This window comes from Diadema setosum, chromosome 19 (genome assembly GCF_964275005.1).
Source record: "Diadema setosum chromosome 19, eeDiaSeto1, whole genome shotgun sequence".
NCBI classification, from domain to species: Eukaryota; Metazoa; Echinodermata; class Echinoidea; order Diadematoida; family Diadematidae; genus Diadema; species Diadema setosum.
The window spans coordinates 13730299-13757149 of NC_092703.1; the positions used below are offsets into that span (position 1 = coordinate 13730299).

The 26851-nt window shown below is 40.8% G+C and overlaps 1 protein-coding gene across 1 annotated transcript; it reads right to left on the minus strand.

Moving 5' to 3' along the window:
- Positions 1-1718: 1718 nt before the first annotated feature.
- Positions 1719-25975, minus strand: LOC140242285 (inhibitor of Bruton tyrosine kinase-like). Its single transcript, XM_072322029.1, has 20 exons — positions 25652-25975; positions 24723-24944; positions 23880-24073; positions 22850-23052; positions 22035-22206; positions 21259-21382; positions 20489-20677; positions 19740-19888; positions 18972-19077; positions 17688-18274; positions 17114-17318; positions 16142-16340; positions 15419-15597; positions 14155-14766; positions 13490-13548; positions 11897-12220; positions 11197-11343; positions 4799-4897; positions 4036-4165; positions 1719-2361 (listed from the first exon to the last, which is right to left on the minus strand). Exons 1-20 carry the CDS (start codon positions 25973-25975, stop codon positions 2227-2229), a joined length of 4359 nt encoding a protein of 1452 aa, XP_072178130.1. The 3' UTR covers positions 1719-2226.
- Between the last annotated feature and the right edge of the window lie 876 nt (positions 25976-26851).

The window sequence follows — 26851 nt, forward strand, 5'->3', positions numbered from 1 at the left end:
AAAGATATGGAAGACACCTATAAAAAGATTGGACTGTTCCCTGTGCAAGCCTCAAATTCCCACTGAAATCTACAGTTCCCTTTGTACAGAACCTGAATAACTTTCATCCACAATGGGTGGAATAAAAGTCAACTACAATAACATTTGATGGAAGGGAAAAAATCCTTCTCACCACTTGATAATTCTAGCAGATGAGTTAGAAAAACATTGAAATATATACCATCCAAACATCAGATATATCCAGCATAGCTCTCACTGCTAATTGAGATTGGGTGCACATGAGAAAGGCTACCTTTAAATCTAATTGCCGGCAGGAATGGCTGGACAGTTTAGTACCTATACAAAGATAGAAATAAACCCTGAAGTCCTAAGTCAGTCTAAATGTGCTCTTATACTATACAATGTGTACTTCAACATTCATTTTGACTGGTGTGTGCAGCACAGCAGCTATCCTCAGATAAATACAGAACTGTGCATTTCATTTCAGCTGTTGGCAGGCATATACAGGAAACACTGAGGACGGTAAACTCTATCTGCTTTTCAATACTGTCACATCACTTTCAAGCAAATTCCAAGTGGTAATATGCACTGCATATCACCATAGGAGTCTGATAATGCCCTTCAAATGGCTGATTGAAGTTAAGTTTTGTGCTCTTTTTTTTTGGTTATTATTTTTACAGAGGCATAATAATTGAAAAACAAACGGAGGCATAAAAACCCTGTCAATCTACCAACAGTGGAGTCATGTCCCTTGAATAGTTCTGTGGGGCCAGACTCTTTCTTCAGCATTTAATGGCCAGCCTACATATGAATATTATAGATATATTTGTTGTTTTCTTCCTTTCTGTATTCATCTAAACATTTCTACTACCATAGGCTGGACATTAACATAATGATGATGTAATTCATAGCACTACCATCAGCCATCAGCAATCTGTCTCAATACAGCACCGACATTTTGAGGTGGTGGCTCTGAAAAAAAAAGAAAAGTGAATTTTCTTTTCCTCATCTCAGTCATAACGCTCCACCACCCCTCTAGAACCTCTATGTGAATCCAAAATAATAAAATGTTTTCTTTTTTTTTTAGTATATAAATACTAAAACAGTAGTACTACTCTTTGGAATCAGTTCAGTGCCCACCGGAAAAGAAAAAGACAAAACTAATAAAAAAAAAAACAGAACTCAAGGGGAAAAAAAAAGCATTTAAAAAATAAACAGGTAGGCATCGTCTCAATATTTGGCAACATCACAGAAACTTTTCTGCAATATTGTAGTTCTCTTGCGATACATCTACAACCAAATAATTAAATCGCAATATACTTTCTCCCTACAATACAGGTATGTCTATTCCTCATATCAAGAAGACAACATGCATTGAGACACACATCTAGTATCGTTCATATATCAGAAGTTCGGATGGACAAGACAAAAGTTGAGTCAACGACTACAAGGCACACACTTACAAAATATGCTATCAAACATCTTTAACGCTTTGTATGCTTGGAGTAAAAGAAAACCCATAACACTGTACACAATGTCCAAAGTCCCTGGCACAGGAAAGGGTTAAGCATCAAGATGACTGAATGTCTATTAAAAGGAAAAGCACAACTTGGAGGAATACTGTTGCAGTGTTGAATCATATCCTTGTGCTCTCTTCAAGAAAATGATTCAAAATACCGAGACTTCATGTTTAACGCCATAATCAACGCTCAAAAGTATGAAATTCAGTGGTTTGATTTGTAACTTTGTCAGCTCCTTCTCCTCAAAGACAAACCTCTTTTTGGAGCGAGATTGATATCACTTCCTATCATTGTAACAAATTGTGAAAAAACAAACAAACAAATAAACAAACTGAGTAATGGATGTTGACACATGCGCAAGCATTTCTTATAGTACACATGAAGGCAAAAATGTAACCAGACTTAAATGCAAAGTAGATATCTCATACATTTTGAACTGGACTGTCTAAATTATCTTGGGCACAGCACCGTAAGACTCCTGAACCAGGAATATGCAGTGATTTTGATTCAAGATGTCTGCTCTAAGGCAGACAACAATACCACAACAAAAGGGAGAAATGAAAAAAAGATGATGTCGTGGCAAAAGCCAAGCTACAGATTATCAACTTCTGCTAGTTTGGGATGGCAAGAAGCTTATGCATCCTATTTAGTCAACAATCAAAATAAAAATATCCATCCATATATTGATGGAGACGACAAGCCCGCATCATCTGCCCTCGGTTTTCTTCTTCCAGAGAGGGGTTGCCATGACGTTCTGCACCCTCTCCACGGTGATGTACTCGTCTGGTTTTCCCGCCCCTCGATAATGAGCCAACAGTTCCTCGATGGCCCTCTCCTCGATCTGTCAGGAGGCACGAAGAAGAGATACTTTGAGGTATCACATAAAAGAATCTATGTTAATTGACCGTGATAATAATCTCAGCTTTAATCAGCCTTGCGGGAATTCTAAAATAATCTCACTTGTACGACTAGTTTGCGTCCCAGTCTCACAAGGTTTCTGATTGAAATCATTATCAGGGGAGGGTGCATCCTATTCATTATATGTATGGCAAGGTTGTTGTTTTTTGTTCATCTATTTTGTGTGTGTGAGTGTTTGAGTGTCTTAATGGGGGAATATAAGAGAAAAGGTCATAACTGCATTCATGTGATCACTGGCAATATTGACGGATATGACGCTCGTAACAAGCTTCATTAAAATTTGGTTTTACATTCCATTCATCAGGCAGGAAGGAAAAACAACAACAACAACTGAGAAAGAGAGAGAGAGAGAGGGAGAGAGAGAGAGAGAGAGAAAGAAAAAGCACACCAATGCTTTCCTCCCCTTAACAAACATTTGTAAATGCTAGGAAATATGATAGATTGATTTCTGTCCACACCCGTCTGATTCACCCCATTCCATTCCATATTAAGATGGCGGTGATGGTGGGGGAGGGGAAAGGAGGCGGATGCATCAAATCAAGTGTAGCTAATGGCCAGTGACGAATGGAGCGTGATGATATTAACTGGATGTCTACATCATCTATGGTACTCTCAAACCAGAAAAAAAAAGTTTACAATACCCACGGTGAATATTAAGTGAGTTGCATTTTCTTTTCTCATGTGTGAATGCAGAAGTGGAGATGTATGTCTGAGATACATCAGGCCCTACATCAGGCCCTGCTGATGTATCTTAATGGGCATATTGAAACCAAGAAGGCAATCTAAAGAATTGATAAAAATGCAGCATGAAGAAAATTCTAACAAAGACATATGAAATTCAGTTTTGCACAAGCACATGCACCAAATGAAACTCTAGGCATCACATTTTCATGCAGTCATCATCATCATCATCATCACCATCACCATCACTATCATCATCATCATCATCATTATCATCTGACATCATAACCATCACCATCATCATCATCATCATCATCATCATCATCTTCATCATTATCATCTGACATCATAACCATCACCATCATCATCATCATCATCATCATCATCATCATCATCATCATCTTCATCATTATCATCATCATCATACCAGTTTTAATTCAGGTCTGTCCCCAATACGTGGGGTGACTAGATTTATCTCACAGCAAAAGGTCTCACGCTTTCTCGCCACCTCTCCCGATTTGAGGCATCCTCCTATTTGAAGCCACCCAAATAAGCATCAAAATGGATGGGGGTTAATACTCTGTTTTGCTTGTTGTTGTTTTTATTCTCTTTTTTAATATATATTTCATCTCTTTTAGCTTAATCACACTATTATCTCCAAGAATTTTCTCTGCCGAACATACACCATACTTGCCTATTCCTCGCCTCAAATTATTGGGCTAATCTGCAAATGCAGGCCAATTAATTCGTTTAACCTTTCTACCACAGGATTGATCTATTTCTCTATTTCTAGGGTACATTCTTTTGCCCACAGGGCTTCTTATTATGCAGGGTTTCTCCTCTGTTTTCCTAGGAAAGCAGCTATAAATCAGGGCAACAAATTCTCATGGTGCATGCTACAAAAACTCCACCATACCTGGATCTGGGCCAGGGACTTGCTCTTCGCCCTGTCCAGGAAGTTCTCCTGCTCCGACTCGGCCTTCACTATCTCCGAGAAGCTGATGGAGGGCGCTGGAGGGGAGGCCGCCCCAGTTCTTTGCCAGGGACTACATTATAGAGCATTGGAAAAAAAAAAGGAAAATAAATGAAAAACTGAACTACTGATATTAATGAAAAACAAAACAAAACAAAACAAAAAATTCCTACAGCATAGATCTGACTCTTTTTTTCCCATTTCATATTGCTGTGAGAAATAATCTCCATAGATTTTACGTTCATCCTCTTTTGGCGAAAACCTTTCTGTTAGGAGTATTCCACCATTTCCTTCAGCACTAAAATGATGTTTGGGACTATGAGCTGTGGAAGTCAATTTATGTTTGTAAATACTGTATACGCCATACTGTATATTCAGCGAGTCTAAATATTCGCAAATTGGGACTTCCCAACAATTTTGCGAGTGGTCAAATTTGCCAATGTGGATTACAGTACTGAATGGGAAAACATATGCATGCACGTCACATTCTTGTCAGGGATCAGAGTTAATATCTATGTGTGTTTTTAAATTTGCGAATAGCACTTGACTCGCGAAATTCGTGAAAATAAAAAAATCATGAAATATTCGGCGTACACAATATCTGACATGTCTACATATCACACAAAGTAAGATGAGCAACTGCACAAAATTTCTTTCCCCAAACATTTTGGGGAAAGAAAGTGAGTATGAAACAGCTAGAACTCACTTGATGATTTCCTTTGGGCTGCTGGGAGATGTTGGGCCTACTGCTGGTGCTTTCTCAACCTCCACTAAGCTGTGGGAGGACGGGGTAGCCAGGCCAAAGCTGATGAGAAGGGGAAAAAATAAACAAGTTTCTTCTCTTAACATATATATGCAATATGTGACCATGGAAACTCTTGGCAGTTGAACAAATAGATACATAAACATACATGTAACAAGACCAACAATGCAAAAAAAAAAAAAAAAAAACCCACAAAACAACAACAAACAAATGACCAAACAAACAAAGCAAAATCAAAACCCCAATACAATGCTTTGATGAATTGTTTTGAGTGACACAGTTTGCACTAAACAAGAAAAAACAGGTATGATATCGGCAATTTAATCAGTGGTGCTGACATTTCAAATGATCAAGGTATCATGTTCAAGGTTCTTATTACAGACAGGATGGTACAATGTAGCTGCTTCATTGACATACAACACAAGTCTGTCATTTGTCAGATGTTGGTTTTACAATATGTGCCATCACTCCCATTTGACAGCTTCTACTGACTTGTGCTCCTAAAGTCATAAAAAAAAAGCTTGTTACGACAACTGAGTAAAATGCACAGGACCATTAACTTGGCGGCTTAAAAATCATTATTAAAGACAATGCCTCCAAAGGATATCAACTTTTATTCTGATGGTCAGACATCCAGGTATTTAGCAGTGCCTGGACTAAAAACAAACCCAAGAAAAGTGCATGATCAGCATATTTTTAAGATGAAATGATCTACTTTTCGTCCATACTTGGCTTTGAAATCCCATGAAACTGTCAGATATGGTCAATCTTAACATTTCTGGTACTCACAAGAAGTGTTATTGACAAATTACTTCAAAGAATGGTAGATTGAGGATTTTGAACACCGACTCCTTGTCGTCTGTATCACCATGTAGATTCGTACACTGTATGCTTGTGATTGTGCAAGCCACTGATCTCTATGTAAGGTTTATAAACACGGATCAGTGGTTCATGCACAGTATTCACACCGATTCACACTCCAGCTCCGCACATATACTGTACAGGTGAGCTGTTTGTTTTTTAATACTCCAGCCACACCGGAAGTGACGTATACCCTACCATGAGAATCAAAGTTATAATGCCCTCTCTCTCACGCACACAATGTAATATCAACGACAGAGAATTGAAAAAAAAAAAAAGGATCAGATATTGACAAGCTCTGAAACATAGTAATGTTACATTGTGTGTTTTTTTATGTTTGTTTTATCATGTAGTCATTATTATTATTATCACTGTTTTATATATACTTTGATATGTTTGATAACTTGCATTTGTTGGTGACTCTCACTTTCATATGGTTGCCTCTTCTTGGTACACCAGGTTAGGGCTCTCTGCTTGTTCAGCCCCCCCCCCCCCCCACCATGCTGTTGCTATTTCACTATTTTCCTTTCTTTATCCCTCTGTTGTTCCTTATCTTGTTTGATGTTGCCTCCCCATTCATCCTTATCCTTCACATGTTGCCCCCAATGATGCTTGGGATCATCAATGACCCTCCTCTGCCTTTTGTCTGTCCACCCTCCTGCTTTTTAATCCCCTCCCTTTACTTGCTGGGCTTCTTGCCCATGACTTCCAACCCTTCCCTCTTGTTTTCTTTGTTCTGTGTCCCTAGCCCTCCCATGACTGTTCTTGTTGTATGTAGTCCTTATATGTGATTGCTATCCCTGCCTGTTTGTCATTTTGCCTCTGATGAAGATTCTGCTAGGATCAAAAGCTTGGGCCCCTTTTGACTCCATTTTTTTTAATGAACTGCATGATGTAACTTTATCTCAGCACAGAATTTACAGCAGGGGGTGGCTAATCAATGGGTATTGATGCAAGCAACCTTGGTTACTTGTGTGACGCACTCAGTATGAATTACATTTCATTGATTATCAGTATTCCACATATTGGTATTCATTTATCTGAAATCAGCTTCCATCATAAGTATAATGTTCTGTTGCCTGCCTAAAGCTACTGGAGTGGAGAAAGACAAGATATATTAGAAGTGATCTGATGTTTTACTCGACTACCTCCATCCAATAACATTTAATAGAGACTAGATTTTTGTGGTCTGGATTTTCATCCTTTTATTATTATTCTTTTATTTCTTTTTAAAATTTTGGATATATAACTATAAATTGCTTTAGATGTATAATTGTCTGTAGTAACTTATCTAATTCATACCTGAATTTTAAATTGTAAACAAACTCTAGAAGAGAGCTAATCCTGTTATGCTCTAAAATTAGCAAATTTTTGAGAGAAGGGGGTGGTAGGGAGTTCAGGGCCCTCATGAGTATATGCCAGCATAATGAGTTTACCAGCCCAGTGTTTACCTTATTGAGATCCTGACCTCGAAAATTATGAGAGATAATTACCCCTTGGGCTTTGATGCTCTCTGAGATGGTGGTCCGTGACGCTTCTGTGAGGTGCTTTTGTTTTGTTTTGTTTTGTTTTTTCTGGCAGGTGACAAGCTATGCCTTTATTTTCCTCCAATATATTTACACACCTTAGTGCATAATAATCGTGCATTCCTATGCTTTCATAGTCGTTATCTCAAATGTCCCATGAGAAGTCATGCACATAATGTACCATTATATTTCACTTTTACTTGTTGTTGTTGTTTTTTATAATCCTGACATTTAGGAAATGTTGTCCATCTCTTCTGACACTGACTGACTTGCTTACCAATTCATTTCTGACTGCACTATCAGATAGTGCATTTTTCTCCCAAAACTTTATGAATAGGAATCATATTCATGACAAATTTTGTCACTTTGATTTATCATGTGTGCAGGGCAAATCAAATGTTTTCCAGGTTTTGGGTAAACATCTAAACAAAGCAATTAAGTATCATCATGAGCAAAATACATGTATCTAAATATAAAGTACAATTGTAACTTTTCAATTCATTCACACACATACACACATATACATGAATGTAGAAATACAGGTCGACACCACACCACTGATACATGTAAATATCTGATTTATGTGGGCTGCTTTTTGTCGAAACTGGGACTGATTACTCCACAAAATTGTCTACTGAAAAGTCCCTCTCAGAACGCAATATGGGGGTAATTCAAGGCTGCCTGAGGGCAATCCTAAAAGGTGCTGAAGGAACAGCAACAAAAAAGTACATTTAAATGTCACAAGGTCAAAGCCCTATCCCCTGTTTGCCTTTTCTTCTACACTAGACAAAACCTTCCCAATTATTGAATGTCTTGTATTGACAAAATTTTGAGCTGCCTGACAATGAACACCTGAGGAACCAATGCATTATGCTCGAATGGTGATAGGAGATCCAACCTTTCAATACAATTTCTCTTTCACATCAAACTTGATAAAAAATATAATAGAGTAGGGGAAAAGAGACATTTTAGATGACATTCGCTTTGAGTTGGGAAGGTAGAAGATTAAAGCGCTCTCATAATAAACCAAAGTCTGCATCTCAAAGGTCATACACAGTTCCTGGCTTATTGCATTTTCTGGCATATCGTGTTCATTTACTCAATGACAATGTTTGATCCAATTCTTCAAGTGCAACTGTGAATTCAAAGTTACTGCAATGGCTGATCAACAGGTCAACAGGTCAACTTCAAGTTGACCTGTTGACCTGTGACATGTAGCTATAAGTTCATGGAGTCATAGATTAAACAGTAAAGAATTGTTGTGTCTTCACTGAATGCCTGCGTCACAACTGGTCTGTTCAATCAAATACTGTATACGCAAGATATTTAGTGAGTCTAAATTTTCGCGAATCAGGACTACCTGACAATTTAGCAAGTGGTTAAATTCGCGATCGTGGAGTACTGTGCTGAAGGGAGAAATGTAAGAGTATATTGAATTCATATCGGGATCAGAATCGTTATCTATGTGTGTCTTTAATGTCACGAACAGCACCTGACTTCTGAAAACTCGCAATAGATTAAAATCTCACAAAAAATTCAGTGTATACAGTACTTAAGTATAAATAAGTAACAGTAAGAAATGAGCAGGTATTCAAAAATTTTTGATAGTAGTGTAAGTTGAACTCTTTCTTACCTCTCTCAAAGAAATAGTCACAGTGTATTCATCATCCCATGCTCAATCATTGATATCTGTGTGTATATATATATATATATATATATATATATATATATACACATTTTTTTTAATATACATATTTGAAACAACTTTAAGTTTTACAGGAGTATCATAAGTTACAACCTCCAGGAAATGCAGTGGGCACAGACAGCAGAAAGACAAGCAATCTGAAATATCAACTCCTCAGCGACAACAATGCGGTTGGTGACCAAGCGACCAAAAGAAATCATTTACAATTGTACATGTATTATATATACATACATGAACCAAAGGATTCGATATCACTAACCAGATTTGCCCTCCTGTGAATTTTACACGAACGTACAAAGATGCACACCATGTAAAAAAAAACTTAAAGATAAAAATGTGGTTTCTGATGACGTGCTATCTGGGGTCTACCGCTGAATAATAAATGACGCCACACTCACCACAGCGGTCAGTCAAATAAATCATCTCTCTGAAATTGGCACGGTTCTCAAGTGGCAGGGGCAACGGACCATCACTGACATGCGATACCGAATGCAAGCAGTGTGGACTGTGGAATCTCAGAGGCCGTTATCAACATCACCCGTGTTGTGCAGTACAGCATCATTTATGGAACACGCATGGAATGTGTTTGACATTGCACTCGGCTTGAACAAGGGGGGAAATTCAACTAAATTTAGTCCAGCCATGAGGCAAATATATCAAAGGATATCAAATCATACCTTCATAGGCACAACAGGAGACTCCTGACAATAGACTAGCTACTGTAATGATGTTACTAAAGGAAGGCTTGGTTCTTTCTTTACTGCCACCAAACTTGTCAGCTTTGATGAGTAATTTTGATGAAACAGACACAGTGGCTCCACACAAATCATTCAAGAAATGCACAGATGAACACACACACACACACTCAAACACACCTACTGTACAACCATCAGCAAAGGAAAGTTAATTGACCGTAATTAGAAAAGCCCCTACTTTAGACTTCACATAAAAAAAAAAAAAAAAAAAAAACTTCAATGTTGCACAGTTTACACAAAGGAAGGATGGAACAGCAAAAGGAGATGCAACAAGGAAAAGTAGAAATTACGTGGTGCGTAATATATGTCCCCACCGGAAGTAGCATTTTGTAGCAAAATGGGGGGTTTGTAGCAAAATGTACAATATAGGTCAAAAACCAAGGTCAAAGGTCAAAGAAGTCAAAGGTCAAAATTCTGTGTAGAAGTTTTGAAGCCCTCACCTAGTGCCATCACATAAAGCAAACGGAATCGAAATTGGGTTAGAAATGGCGAAGGAGTAGCATTTTGTAGCAAAATGTACAATACAGGTCAAAAATCAAGGTCAAAGGTCAAAGAAGTCAAAAGTTAAAATTCTGTGTAGCAGTTTTGAAGCCCTCACCTAGTGCCATCACATAAAGCAAACGGAATCGAAATCGGGTTAGAAATGGCGAAGGAGTAGCATTTTGTAGCAAAATGTACAATATAGGTCAAAAATCAAGGTCAAAGGTCAAAGAAGTCAAAGGTCAAAATTCTGTGTAGAGGTTTTGAAGCCCTCACCTAGTGCCATCACATAGAGCAAACGGAATCGAAATTGGGTTAGAAATGGTGAAGGAGTAGCATTTTGTAGCCAATGTACAATATAGGTCAAAAATCAAGGTCAAAGGTCAAAATTCTGTGTAGAAGTTTTGAAGCCCTCACCTAGTGCCATCACATAAAGCAAACGGAATCGAAATCGGGTTAGAAATGGCGAAGGAGTAGCATTTTGAAGCAAAATGTACAATATAGGTCAAAGGTCAAGGTCAAAGGTCACAACTGAAATTCTGTGTAGAAGTTTCAAAGCTCCCATCTAGTGCTATCATATAAAGCAAACAGAATAAAAATTGGCTCATAAATGACAGAGAAGTAGCAAATTAAACATTTTGATCACACACGGACGCACAGACGGACGGACACACAGACGGACGGACACACGGACACACACACATACGGAGCCCGTTTCATAGTCCCCTGCTCGAACTCGTTCGGCGGGGACAATAATTCTTGCATTACAGTATACAAAAAAAAAAAAAAAATGCTCTTGGGCACTCATTAGCATTAGAATAAGTTAAACCCCATAAATGGTCAAGACCAAATTCTGGTGATAAAATTCATGGTATATTAACCTTAAATTCACTCTTCTCCTTAATCACATTTTCAAAGTTATTCTACAAGACACAAAATTGTGTTTTTCTTTTCAACTATCCAATGAGAATGAACACAATGATATTGTAAATACTCCTTAACTGAAGCTCATACCTGATTTTTCTGGCAGCTGAAAATGACTTCCTGTCCTGCGGAGAGGAGGCGGAGCTTGTCGTTGCCATGACACCCATCCTCTCTTCCTGGGCCTGGACATCTCTGAAGGATAACACCTGGGCTGGGGCAGGTGAGGACACACTGGCCCTAGTGGGGACACAGAGGGAAGCAAATATAAATTTTAAAGTCACCATACAAAAAAGGTATTGTTTACCATTGGGAGCAGTGATTTGATGTTCGTGTTATCACATTTGATGCATATGTGTAGGTCAGTTGTATCATAAAACATCCTACCATATGAAGATTTTGCAATAAAGCCTCAAATATAAGGAGATATCACTATTTTTTTTTCAATAAACCATATCTACAGATGGTTTGTTCTAGAAACAATTCTATTATAACTTTTGTTCACATTTTGAATAACAAAAAGTACTTAACATTAATGATACTGATTAACATACTTCACATTGGTTGTTTCTATCCCTAACTCACATTTTCAGAACTATTTTGAAGCACTCAAGCTGGGTTTTTGTTTCATCTGCAAATGGTGAATAATGCCTTTAAATTAAAGTAATAAATGCATACAGCATCAGATTGCAGAAGTGAGGTGATTTGGATTTGATAGGTTGTTAGCTGCAAATGGAAAATAAAAAGATTACATTTACAGTATCAGATCTGTACACAAAGTTTAACCACTCACCATGGGCACACCACTGGACTCCTCTCCCCAGTGGTCTGGCCGCCCGTGCTCTTGTCCCCTGCCACTGCCGACATCGCCGCCTGCAGCTCTCGCTTTCTCTGCTTCTGGGACTTCTTCCCCGAGCTCAGGGTGGGGCCCCTGGACATCTGCCTCTGGGTGGGGGACAGGGTGGGGGATGGGCCCGGGGACCTGGTTGGAGTTGCTGCTGGCTGGCTGGTGTTTGTAGCAGGTATTGTTGTTGTCGTCTGGTGGGAGGTGACCCCACGCTTGGTGCTGGACTGGGATTCCATGATGTCTCGGAGACCCGTGACAGGACTCTTGGGGCTAATGTGATGGGACCAAAGTAAAAACAAGAACACAACTGAACATTGTGAAAATAAGTTATGGACTATTGTTTCAATTGTTTCTGTGGGAATGTGTAGAGTAGCTGCCCACCATGCTCCAAGAGACGAGGTGTATTTTTGTATATGAGTTCAGTGAACTTCGTCCATCAAAATATATCAAAAAAGATAAAACATTATTCCTTTTATGCTGTTTCTATATAAGTACAGTGAACTTGGTCCATGCAAAATATATCAAAAAATCTGAAACATTATTCCTCTGTATGCTACGAGTTCTGATTGGCACAGAAAACCCCACTTTGTTGTATACACTGTCCAAAGTCCATGGCACAGAAAGGGTTAAAGAGAAAAACACACTATAGACATAACACATATTGTTTCCCTGCTGGAAGATTGCAGTGGCCAAAGAGAACAGATCCCCACAATGAACAGGTGGCTGCTATTCATGTTTGACCATTAGATAAAAAGTTGTATTTACCCGTGACAGTTTTGACGATGGCTTATTGGCAACTGATGATTTGGCGCCAATTAGCAATTACCCAGGTGTGACAATCCCATCGTAAATGTCAGACAGCTGGTATGCTCCCCCCCCCCCCCACCATCCCGGTTCACGTTGTGGGGGTTCTCTTTATCCAGTTGGCCTCTCTGATATGTCTGTTTAGGTTCTAGCTCTCTCTATCGCTACTTACCGCGGCCGATCAGCCATCGTTTGCAAAAGATGACAGCCCGTCGTCGAAATTGTCACAAGTGAATACGACTATTGGATGTGTTTAGAGAACTCTTTATCTATATTCATCAACCATCCTTGTGAACTTATTACGCAAAGTTTGACCATTATTTGTGATCTCATGTCTCATACAGGTACCATGATGACAAAATTTCTTGACTGATGCACATATTGCCTGTAATGCTCATTATCTCCCTAAGATCTAAGATTATGCATCCACCTATGAACTGGTCTTGCCACAGTGAATGTTGTGATACAAGTGTATGATAATTTTGCTCATGACACTGTTTATGTGACTAAGCAGCTACTGCAAAGAAGAAACTTGGACCTGAGTGATTTTTCATGCTGGACCATCTTCAGAGAATTCGGCATGCCTATAATTTTGTACATGGAAGGATTTTTTTTTACAAAAATTAATATCTTTTAAAATATTTGCTTACCATAATTATTCATGATTGGCCAGTGGAATATGACACATTCACAGTATTGACCAAAAAAAAATTAAATCAAAAATATGGAAAGTACCTTCCCCAACTTGTCCAACTTGCAGCAGTAGTCCCTGATGTGTGGTTGACTTCTTCCAGCTGAAACATGCAAGAAGAGAGAAGCAAGAACATCTTCAACATTCTTCAAATTTGATGATTTGCAGAAGGCACAATGAACAGTCTCAGTCAAAACTGGGAATATTTGTGTGTGCTATTCGTTCTGCTTGGATGATCAAAATGAATCACATTAATTATAAGAATACGCTTTCAGTTCCATGACCGTCAACCTCTTACGGGTCATGGTACAAATTGATGTGAACAGTTACTGATAGCATGCTGCATAAAATGTGCATAAATCTGTAAATCAAGAAATATCAATTCTGCTCTTCTGAAAACATTAGAGAGAAAAGTTTAATGTGCACTGCTTCATCTTGTTAATCATAACTCTTATGGCTTCACCCTATTGCCAAATTTCTTGGGTTTTGATACCGACCTCCTTCACTGATATGGTTCCTTAACCCGTTGAGGACAGGCTGATTTGGCTGTAACATGCATTTCCCATAGACACCTACCTGTCCGAGTATACTAAGGACTAGTCTTCAAAGAGTTAAAATAGTGACTTTGTTCTATTGCATGACAGTGAATAAACTTTGCTGATGCAGTCATTTGTAAAGAGGAGGTGGCAAGAATTTAGGCGTAACTAACCTGCTCATGATTGGCCTGCACGTGGACAGTTATGGGTGAAAGGGGACCATGTCGCTCATCACCTCTCTCGTCCGAGTCATCCTTCCACGCCTGGTCAACCTGCTGCTTCCTCTTTTTATTCTTCTTCCCCACCACCACTACCGCATCATCCCTGCTCCACTCCGAAGCAGCGCTCATCTCAGCATTGCCCGCTGGATTGGCGGAGACTGGATGCATCGCCGTGGCAACTGGGGAAGAAGCCACCGCATCCTGCTGCGGCAAGGACTGGGAGGTCGACACTGGCTGGAAGTCGTAACAACCCGAGTTTGATCGCGACGGGAACGTGGGTACTGCTACTTCTGACGATATCGTCATGGGTACCGCATCTTCTGCACTTTCACTGATGCCTGCGCTGACCGCTTTGCCCGTGCTGCTCGTGCGCCGCCGTCCCTTACGCTTGGCCTTGGCCTTCCTGGCCAGAGCCTCAAAGTCGGAGATGGAGGTCACTGGAGATCTGGGCTCGGCGGAGCTGTCTTGGTCCAGTGGGGCACTGTCCTCTTCTGGAGGATATGGGTCGATGTGACTGATGTCTGGGGCACTCATGGACGGCCGGATAAATCTTGAGTATGGCAGCTGTTTGAGTTCAAACACAACATCACCAATAAAAGGTTCAGATACTGGGCAGTGTGATAACAACAAAGAACATATCTTTTCTTCTTGTAATAGTAATATAAAAGACACCAGCAACATGACTCAAATCTGATGAGACACACATACTATATCCATGCAATATTTACTGACAACATTTCATTGGTTATTGATTACCCGCAATAATGGTATGCAAAAAGCACTAATCAGCCTTTTACTGCAACAAAAACCAGGCAACTGATTGACAAAATGCCCTACATCGCCATGACGCAGGGAAATTTATCAATCAGTTGCAATAATAAACAACTCGACAGAAGAATTTCATGAATTTGAAAATTGTACATACCATACATTACCTGTTAAGAAAGAGGTCATAGGTCATATGATATTTCTCCATTACTTTTTTACTGCTTTCCTAATCACATCCTTACATTCATTTTCATCAGTGTATTTACTTATTTTCTTCTTCTTCTTTATTGAGGGGGGATAACTGAAAATACCTTAGGAGTACACTTGTGTCTTTATCTTTTACCATGATGACTTTGTTATTATGATAACTTTGTTTGTTTGATTGTAATATTTGTTCTGAGGATGGACAGGACTAAGAGAATTTGGGAGCATCGAGAGTCATCCTCACCGTCTCCTTGTATGCAGCAGAGAGGTCCTCCAGCACGTCATCCTCCAAGGCATCCAGGGAGCCCGCCTCCAGGAGGGCGGCCAGGTTGAGGGAGATGAACTGGTGGCAGGTGGCCCTGAGCTGTGGGGCCTGGTAGACGCTGGCAAACTGCAGCAGGTCGGACACGTTCCTCAGGGTGACTGGGATGAGAACAACAACAACAAAAACAAAAAGTTGACAACAAGCTAGCATTTCCAAAAAAAAAAAATATTACAAGATTTTCAACAACAAAACAGCAATTTTAAACACCATAAAAAAGTATCCATGATTTTAAGCAACAAAAACAAACAATTGTAACTGATTGACAAATTGCTCTGTATCGACATAAATAAGCATCAAATTGATCAGTGTTTTAGTAGTAGCCATGACAAAAGAAATCATAGGCATACATACACGAGCAGGATTTGAACGTATATTGTACAACCTCCTAATCATCAGATGAGTGTCTTATCCACTAGACCACCGAGCTTCTGCCTGACAGCCAGTGTTGGTTCTAATCCTTATAGCATGCAGCGGGTACTGTGTAATTATCAAAATTTATGAAATTCTTGCGTCAAGTGTTGTTTGTTTGTTTTTGTGTGTGTGTTTTGTGCTTACTCCCAATGTTGGAGCATGCCTTATAATCTAGTGTGACATATGGCAGTATGCAAACTTTACTGTACTAAAGTTGGTGGATCCACTCACTTAGGTCAGCTAGTGCCAGCTCACAGATGTCTTTAAGCCTCGTGATAAAGAGCTGGTCCGCTATGGTGAGGGTGTTACAAAGGAGTTCCAGGTCCTGGCACTGGTCCAAGCTCGGGGCCTGGTCCATGTACAGGTAGTCCAGGACAATCTTCAGGACTGAAGCTGGCATGGCCATGTTGAGCGGTTCTTTGGTGGATGCCTGCAACAAAATACGCCTGGAATGATTAGCTTTGCAGACGATGTAATAAAACAGCTAAACAAGCTCACAACAGAGTTCCACATACAGGACTACACACCCGGACTGTGATCCAGAATTCAACAATTCCAAAAATGCTATGTAAGTCTCAATTTGCAAATTCTACACCCTCAAAATAAAATGAGTACAAGCACTCACATGAGTGTAGGCACTCAACCGTATTATTTATTAGTCTTCATGCAATTCTATGTCATTATTGTCTTTGGCATCAGTGAAATAAAGCTACACCATAGCAAGTCATCCATTTGTCGTGCATAAAAATATAATAAAATAACTAGCTCAGCATGAGATGTTTGTAGTGTACTCGAGGTGGTGGTTTTGATCCGTTGAGGATGGGCTGATTTTGCTACAACAAGCATTTCAAATAGACACCTGCCCCAGTATACTCGGGACTCGTTCTCAACAGGGTAAGATGGTTGAAGTTGCCAATACAGCAGAACCTTGTTATAAAGAGTTCAGATGTAACTAAACTCTCCCAAAACAAAGTGATTTTGCAAGTCTTAACTCTTTATATTGCTTTGATTTTTGTATAATGACAGAGTGAAAAACCTGATGCATAAAATGACAAAAGTCATGATCTTCAAGTTCTAATCACAATGAAGTTCCCCTCTAACTGGAGGCCTACTATCTTAACAGAGTCAGTGGCGGGTGAACTCTGAGAATGATGGATTCCAAATGTAGATTGTGTGTATGCCGGGTTGATAGACATCACCTACCTCCATCCAGCCACACCCCAACATGCTCTGGAAGTAGTCCAGCCTGGCCACCAGGATGCACTTGTGGCAGGGGAACAGCGCCCCCTCCTCCGACCTCAGCACGACGTCACAGAGGTGGGGGAAAGCAGAGCGCTCAAAGCAGAGGGGGGATGCCTTCGGACCAAAGTTAACCAGCGTGCCGTCCGAGCACTTCACATTCTCCAGCCTGTAAAAGCATCGACGCGAGCAGAGAATGACCAGAAATGGGGTCACTTACCATCATTCTTTGAAATAGGTCTTTTGGAATTTTGGTTCCATCTTGAAACTCGCCAGAAATGGTTAGTATATTCATGCATTGTGTAGCATATGTATCTTAGCATAAGGTAACATCCTTCATACCAATAAAGACAGTCAAGTCTTGCAATCATGATTACAAAGGATAAGAATGAAGTCAAGAGTAATCACTGTACCTATATACCTATTTCATTTATGCACAAAACAAATGATAAAAAGGGGGGAGGGGAATCGGGAAATACATGTTTTGTAGCTTAATAGTTCAAAATACACTGAACATATTCACGCTGCTAAGCCTCACCGTTTGGCCAGCGATCTCATCCCAAACTTCTTTGCCTCCTCAACAACTGCCTTCACCCCAAGAAGACTCGCGTCTTTTTTGCCCCTCGTCGGCTCCGCCGCGGCACCTTTGCCCTTTCTCTGTCCCTTGCGACCTTTCTTGTTGCCCTCTCCCTTCTCCACTCTCTGTCTGTGCTCTTTGTGGACAGTATATGCAGACTGGTGTCGGTTTCTCTCGTTTATGGTCAACTCCTCAATGCCGTAGGAGTCGTCCGAGGTGTGGTCGCAGTCGATGTTTCTGGAGTCTGTGTAATCGGCGGGATTGTTCTGCTTCGGAGCGAGGGTCTGGACGTCGAATCCTGGTCGAAAGATGTCACACGTGCCTGTGTACGCATACTGCATCAGCAAGCGGAAGATTTCATAGTCGACGATTCCTGTGAGGTCAACAACCGTCGTGTCCGACTCTTCAACGATAGGAGGCCTGTGGTTGAGCCTGCCGCTGTTTGCTTTCAAGTCATCAGACTTGGATGAGTCGGCGAAGAGCCTGCCGAAGTAGTCGCTGCCATGTGCAAGGATGTATCGGTGGGCTGCTATCCTGTGATTACCAAGCTGAGGATGAATGAGATAAGAAACGCAACTAAGATTTCTGGTCCTTTTCTCCAGACCTGCTTGCATGGGGCAATTCCAAAGTCTTCATAGACACACCTCGAATACACTTGTTCTTCCCTTCATTAAGAGTTTTACAGGAACATCTGTCCAAACAAGACATGTTTCATTCAGATAAACTGTAAACAAACATATCATCATCTAACTCTAAGTGATACTTAAACCATGGCTCAACATTAGCAGCAACCCAGTGCCACTAAAAACTGATGTCTGGCCACCAAATTTACAACAAACTATTTTTTGGTCAGATTGCGTCGACTGGGCATTACGATTCAAATTGGTGGCCAGATTGGGCCGACTGGGCACTAAGATTCAAAATGGAGTGTTAGATTTCTGCTCATTTCCGGACACTACATCTATTTCTCAAGCCATCAAAATTTCAGATTCAAAGATTTCAGAGGCCCTGCTTACACAGACCAGCAAACTTCACATATTCTCATCCTTTATCTGTCACGCCAAACAATTCCACACGGGCAGCAAAGCCATGAACATGCATGAGAACTAGCGACTCTGATTCTTTCCTCTGTCAAACACAGTATACCGGTAGCTCATGAATGGGTGAAAATAGGCAAAAGGGGAGGGGAGGGGGGGGGGGGGGCAAAGGAGGGGGGAATGGGATCATTAACCCCAAGGAGCTCACCTTAATGAGGGCATCATGTATCATGTCAGTGGTATCTGTGTCCTCCATCAGCTGGGCCAGGTTGCTCTCCAGCTCAGCTGCCCCGACTTCTGGCAGTTCGGTCAGACTGGAGACAATTGGAAAAGGAGTTATAGTTGAGCAATCCGTCTCTCCTCATAACTTCTTCACAGATATTTCCTTACAGTGTAATATCATTAATTGTCTGGAAGTAGTATCTCTATTTTCTTCCAATCAAGTTAAACATCGCCTCCCTTTCAAATTGCATGTACATCGCTGAAAGAAATACACTACAGTCAGGGACACAGACACAGGCTAGTTTAAATATTACTGTGTTTTACATTACTGTAAAAGTGGAAATCTTCTCACATTTCCCATGACACGAAACTAGTGTGATAAATAAACACCGATATCAAGTGATAAACACTAAAATAATACACTTTTGATTGTTAAATGTACAATTAACCTATATCTCTAATTCTGCAAAAAATGAAGGCACACATACACACACACACACACACACACACACACACACACAAATAATTACTCTAGAGAAAATTTCTACTTTCACATTTTTGCCATATCTTCTCTTACATATATCACCATTTTCTTTAATAGGCTGTTGTTTACATTTAACAAAATAATGCACAACCGTTATATTTTTGTCTATCTATTCATCTAAGGCATTGCCCTACCACATCACAATGAATTGATAATGTTCTTCAAAACCATCTCAAATGGAGGTGTGGTCCCTCCTTCTGTCTAAATCACCTTGTCCTTGGGTCAGACTGCAGCACCACAAAGTTCTTGCCACCAGGGTCACAAGCCACACCCGTGGCCCTGTGGATGACTGGTAGGCGCTCCAGGCTGACCCACTGCTCACCACGCCCCTCCACTTTGTCCTTGGCACCGGATCTCTCCTGTATGGTCTTGCTGGACTGGTCATCTGGGTTAATGAAATTACGATGAAAATATGATCACTAATATTCCAGGACAGTCTGCTTTGTACCTAGAATGGTAGTGCCCTTAATCTTGGAAGATTTTTTTTTGTTTTTTGTGGACTCTATCCGATATTCATTTCACCAAGCCCCTCCACTTAGTCCTTGGCACCGGATCTCTCCTGTATGGTGTTGCTGGACTGGTCATCTGGGTTAATGAAATTACAATGAAAAATATGATAACTAATATTCCAGGACAGTCTGCTTTGTAGATAGAATGGTAGTGTCCTTAATCTTGGAAGATTTTTTTTTGTGTGTGTGGACTCTATCCGATATTCATTTTAATCTACAAGATACCGCTTTTGACAGTATAATGTAAGGCGGTACAGCATTTGCTTTGTGACAACTGCTCAAGTCTCATTTTCTCAAAGGACCTACAAGATAAAGGTTAGGGTTGTGATAAGCTTTTAGGTTTAAAGTTTGATGCACTAACTTCCGGAAGTTTCATGCCGCGAATGTTTCTGGTTTCACAATAATATCTACTCAATGCCATCACACATCCTGGCCATGTTGGTGAGTGACCCCCATGTCTCCCCTGATCTCCTCACCTTGACCCTTCCTGGTGTTGAACCTGCCGATAAAGCCCTCCCCTTCCGGCGTGACGAAGGCCATGCTGTGCTGGCTGAAGGCCACCTGCTGCATGGAGACAGGGCGGCGGTGGCTCCACACACAGTGTAGCCATGTGTTCTCGCTCTTACCCCAGCTGTATACCTGATGTATGGAGGACAAATATTTGGCAATCATTGCAGAAGATGAGATGGAGGGAGAGGAGGAGCATCAGAAGGAAGAGGAGAAAGAGGAGAAGGATGAAAAAGAAGAGAAGGAGAAGAAGAAGGAACATTTTTGGTGCACAGTACATTTCTTTGTTATTACCATGTATCTTTTTAGCATGTTTGTTCCCTTCATGTTCAAATCAATGTCACAGAAAAAAAGGTCGCTAGTGTGATTTTATGTTAGTGTTCATATAATTTAAAGTTCATGTAATCTTTTTCATCTTTCCTTGTTTGTGTAACCATCATGTTAAGACCGTCCAATTGTATTTTTTTTTTAACCTGAGTAGGTTTGTTCTTCTGCATTATAGCAGAGTTTAAGGGGTAATAACATACTGCAGACACACTGCTGAACAAGTTACAGCTTCATAAGCATAAATAATGTAAACAGGTTTGAGATGAAGCAAAAGGACAACAATTTCACACTTTCACACACGAGATCAAAATAATCCTTTTTTTACTTTATATTACGAGAGATTAACTTTCGAAACAGGTGCTGGAATTTTTACAAGGAAGACCAACCTTCCCATTGGTGTGAATGGCCAACAGCTGAAGCTCGACCCCACCCTGCTTCTGGAGAACATTCTCCGCCAGTTCTGCATTGAGGTTTCCCCCGACGACAGCAAGTTGTCTCACCGACAGGTGGCTGAACATTTGACGAAAACAATGGATCAGTTAATCTGTCATCTTCTTTGCTACATAGATGAAAACATTTTTCTGCTGCCTAACATTTTTCTGCTGTCTAATTTTTACAAGTACGAAAAAATTTCAGAAGATGTCGACACATATGACCGAATTACAGCATTTGAAATGTCTAACACTGATAATGCATAAGCCAGCTTGTCGGCTAACACAGTCTAAGTCTATGATTGGTATACATTATTACCCTATCATTTACACATACATTCCTTACTCCTGCTCACCCTTCTAGACCAGTGAAATCAAATTGTGCTGCTAATATATTAATTTGCTCTATCCCTGCTCTCTTTCATACGCAATATTTGTGTATTTCATTTCTATCTGCTGATGTACATAGAGACAAATACAGCACTATTACAGAAAACAAATGGATCTGCCATGGGCAAGTGATAAATTAGAAGACTTATTCCACAGGAAAATGCTCAACATTCTGAATGAAAGTTAAACAAATGCTGATGACACAATGCTCAGTGAAATGGGGCCAACCAAGTTTGTGCAATCTTTATCTTCTGTGGGATACGGCTATCGTCGCATTTAATAGTGAAAAAGCATTGGGCAATCCAAACTTTGGAATTGTTCATTATTTTTGTCTTTCTTACTTTGATGCCACCTTCCTGCACTGGTACTCGTGCAGAACATAAATGTCGCCCTCTTTGGTCAAGCAGACAGTGGCGGCGTCACTGGTGACCACATCCCTGATGACGATGTTGGGGTGGGAGAGGGAGGTCACCTGACGTGGGTGCTGAATGTGCTTCTCGCCCCTATTGTGCCCTGTAGGGATGGTTTTTTTTTTGGGGGGGGGGGGGAGGGGGAGGGGGAGTGAGGGGGAGAATGGGAGAAGAAAAATGGGTGGTCAATAATGGGAAAGTTACACCTGAGATGACCATACACCACACCAGACAAAGTCAAACAGGGCAATTATATGTGCATCGTTCCACTATAGAATTTTACCCCAGTCCTGATAAACTTTAGAAACTTGTATCAGTTTGGGAGTTTGAATTGTGTTTTGAGAAGACAAGGAAGTGATGTGCAAGTCAATCCTTATTATCATTAACTCCATTTTGGATATATATGTTGGTGGTTCATTGGATAGGAGTTTTCAATAGCTCATTGGTAAAAAATGTACTACTAGCAGTGCATGGGGGATTTTTACATGTGCAACAGCAGTGAAATACGAGGGAAATAATGACTGAATTTCATGTAGAGTAACAGAAGTACAAAACATTATGACATAAAAAACAGATCATACGCAAAATACTTTACCTACCCAGAAGTAGAATTTTGCAAATCAGGGACAGACAGTTTCCCTGGTTTTGTTTACAGTGTGAAAACAAGTCATGACAGAAACCGCCAAGAAAAAGAACCCAAACAAAAATATTTTGCAGAAATGCCTGTTTCCTTAGTAACTACATACCTAGCTGACCAGCGTTCAGCCCGAGTGTGAACACAGCCTCCTTGGTGTAGACAACGGTGTGGAACCTCCCTGCAGCAATCCCGATCACCTCCTTATTCTTCAAACTCTTGCTGGCGAGGGACTTGGGCAGGAGACACTTCTGGCCGATGGTAGAGTGGCCAAGCTGCAGGTAGCTGTTTTCTCCGCACGACATCACGTTGCCACTGGACGCAAACACATGTCAGACGACAGACCGTGAAAGGGTTACATACATGTACGAGGAAGCATGATTTGATAAGGATAAATTACTAAGGAGACTTCATGTCTGTATGCATTGTAATTTTGCACATCAATATATCTATGCATGACAATTCAGAAACATACCCATCCCTTCCCTGCCCTTCCCCTCAAAAAAAAAAGTCCTTAATAGCTGCAATTTCAAAAACCTAAGATGATAATTACTCACTGTTGTAATGATGATAACAATGATATTTAAATAATAATAGGAAGAAGAAGAAAAAGAAGAAGAAGCAGAAGAACCTAAATTTTGTTACAATGCATATCATCGTCTGCGTCATTATGTCTTCAAACACCTTAAAAAAACAGGATACAGAATAAGAGAAGTACAACTTTCGTTAAAGACATGAGTGTGAACACCACAGGGTGAACAAGTGAACATTGACCCTTTCTGTGACAGGAACTTTGAAGAAAGTGTAAATTGCCATGAGATTTTCTGTGCCAATCAGAACACAAAGCATACAAAGGGTTATGATCTCTTTGAATTGTTCAGTTGCATTTACACACTTTGTGGTCTAAGGCAGATTTTTCCTCCAGTGAGGTGTTGGTGACTGAAAAGACTGCAAACACAGAAAGAGGTTTTAATCAGTGGAAGAGTCAGCAGGGAACGACAAACTTTATGAGAGGTTTCTTGTTTTTGTTTAAGTGTACACCTGCACAATCATACTCCAAACATGGACTGCTTATACAAATGAGGTGCACAGACAGTTGGGTTCATTTTGGCAAGAATTCAGCGAACATGACGGAGGGTTACCTGTCAGTGAGGAAGAGCGAGTGGTCTCGGGCGGCGGCCACCATCTTGCACCGGGCACCGACTGACTTGATCAACTGGGGCCGGAGGCAGGTGGTCTCGTCCCCCAGGCCCAGTCTGCCCCCCTGGCCGTGGCCACAGGACAGCACCCGCCCCTGCTGGGTCAGGAAGAGTGTGTGGAACTTGCTCATCACCACCTGCAACAGGGGGAAAAAATAAAGACAGAGAAAAAAGAAAGAAAATCAAAACAGAATGTGAGAGATCGCATTTACTTGTAATCTTCAACTGAGGTCCAGTCACACTAACGGTGAAATACTGTGGTATTTGACTGTGAAATACCTCATGAAATACTGTAGTTTTTAGGGTGATAATTCAAACTTCTGACGAAACATGCATGCAAGCTTAGCGTGTCAATTACAATGTATGTCAAGAAATGCCACTCGCTGCCCTACAGCGCATTTCTCACATGACCTACTGTAAAAGTGGTAATTTTTGCGGTGTTGACATTTTAGCGCAACCAGAAGCTAGCATGAAAACAAAAGTACGCAAATATTTTTGCTTTTTTAATATTTAGTAATTTTTTTTTTAACTCATCTTACTCGGCCGAACACAAAGAAATTACTTACACAAAAATAGCAACTTTTACAGCCACTATTACTCTTCCCGTCTTCTCCCCATAGGCAGGGCTCTACATTAGTGGTGGCCCCATCGCATCAAACGCACTCTCCTTTTTATTCTCCTATTTTATTCAAATTCCTATCGTAAAGGCAGCATTAGTGTAAAATCACATACACTACACATGACTGGAGTCTAACACGAATAACAAAATCGCAACCAGAGACCAACCTGCTTTATGCTGTAATTGCTCACAGCCAGGGTGTCCACCAACTCTGGCTGCTCCCTGCTGCGCTGCCGGCCATGGCCCAGGTTGAAGTTGGCGTTGGTGCCCCACGAGTACGCCTGGGTGGGGTCGTTCTTGTTGAAGCTCACGTAGGCAGGCTTGTCCTTCATCACGAGTTCCAGCGGAGTGAGGTCCTCCTTGTCGAAGCGCTTCAAACTCGCACCATGCTGATGAAGGGGAGAGGGAATAATTTAAAGGTAAGCTCATATAATGAACAGAATATATCCACAGCACCCTGGTTAGACATGTATGTGGGTGTATCTGTTTGCCTTTGCTTTAGCTTGTGAACAATTCCACAGGGGACATACACTATAACCATTGAAACACACCCACTATGCTACCATCAAGCAAGTGAATGAGATACATTAGTTCTTGTCTCTTTTACCCTTCAAAGAGTTGAGCCACTGAAGACAACATTACTTTGATTCTATCTTCTCAAAACCTCCACCTCTGAAATACCATTAATGCATTATTCAAAATCAATGTTACCAATAGTGACATGGTTATTGATTTTTCTCCAAAGACCCTAGTCCTGCAGTATATAGAGTTTGTTCCCAAAACAGCTTAACAGCCATTTGTAAACACTTTAACAATAAGTCCATCATGAGATATAGTGAAATAAAACCTTTCCAATGATACTACATTTGCTGAATAACAAGGAATATTCTTTAAGCTTAAAATTATAAAATACCAGATAGTTGTTTATCATTTGATTTTATATTTTAGGTTTAATAGCAAATATCTCAAATTGGCAAGAAAGGAGTTAACTCATTTTGAAATCCAACTCATCATATGATGTAGAAACAAATCTCAATAAACAATGAAGGGATTGGTAACTTTTGACAAGACATGTATGCAATCCCAGACTGCCTACCCGCATGAGGTGAATGGCGCAGGAGATCTGTCCAAAGAAGAGACTTCTGTGGAGAGGGGTCCACCCGGACTCCTTGTCCTTCACACGGCAGTCGGCCCCGTTCGCCTGGAGCCACTCCACGATCTCCAACTTGCCGCAGGACGCCGCCACGTGCAGGAGAGTCCGGCCGCACTCGTCGGTGAGGTGGAAGGGGTTGAGACAGTGGGACAGGATAAATGTCTTGATCTGGTGGACCGTGCCGCAGGTGATGACCGCCGTCATATCCGAGCCATGCTCCTGGGACCGGCACCGAGGGGTGCACTCCCAGGGGCAGGGTGGCTCCATATTGGAGCCTTCTCGTTTTGGATGGTCTTACTCTTAGTGTGTCGCAAGTGCCTCTGGTGCCCCTTTTAACAGTTTTTCATAGACACAGAAAAGTCCAAAGATAATTGTTGGATTTAAGCTGCGCCAGATAACTCTAGGAAATTTTTCTTCTTCTTCTTTTTCTCCTGCAAACATATGGCGCTCTTCTCAAACCAGCAAAATGCAACTCCCATCTCCGGCTCCGGGCACTTAGAGAGGAGGCCACGATCGCCCAATGAGAGGTTCTCCACAAGGAAGTCCAAGATGAGATCCAAGCCACCTTCTCTGAATAAGTCGCCACACTGGCTTCAACCAGAGAGAAGCTGGGACTGCCTCCCACCAATGTGCTCCACCCCGTCTCCTTTCGAGGCTTTCACTCACAGCCCCACAGCCACAAGGGCCATGGTGACTAGAGTGATCTTAGGCAGACATAATGGTCAGTCAGGAGCCTGGGTGCAGGGGAAAGAAAAATCAATTACAACTCTATGAATACGCTACTTGTGGTGGTTTTTGCAAGCTTGCGAGGGCTTTTGATTCTGTTGTAAATTGTTTGCCCCCTCTTCTCATGACAAGTGTTTGGATGGAATGCAGTTTACTTATTCGATACCATTAAATTACAAGCTACTGTATATGTCCAATATCGCAAGCTCTCTTTAAATTGTGCTGTAACACGTTAATAAACAGCAAATTTTGAAGCAGGCATCCACAGCCATTGCAGGTAAATAACAAATATGTAATCATATGCACATGCACATGCCTAGATCTAGTAAACTAAAGAATTACATCATTGCTTGAAAGAAATTAGAGGACCACAACTTATTTCAATATTTCAATTATAAAGTATAAACAGCATCTGGA

Coding starts and splice junctions, on each gene's coding strand:
- LOC140242285 (XM_072322029.1), bottom strand. CDS start 25,975: ATGGAGCCACCCTGCCCCTGGGAGTGCACCCCTCGGTGCCGGTCCCAG. Junction 22,207..22,849: donor GCTGAACGCTGGTCAGCTAG/GTATGTAGTTAC, acceptor CCATCCCTACAG/GGCACAATAGGGGCGAGAAG. Junction 19,889..20,488: donor AGATCAGGGGAGACATGGGG/GTCACTCACCAA, acceptor AAGACCATACAG/GAGAGATCCGGTGCCAAGGA.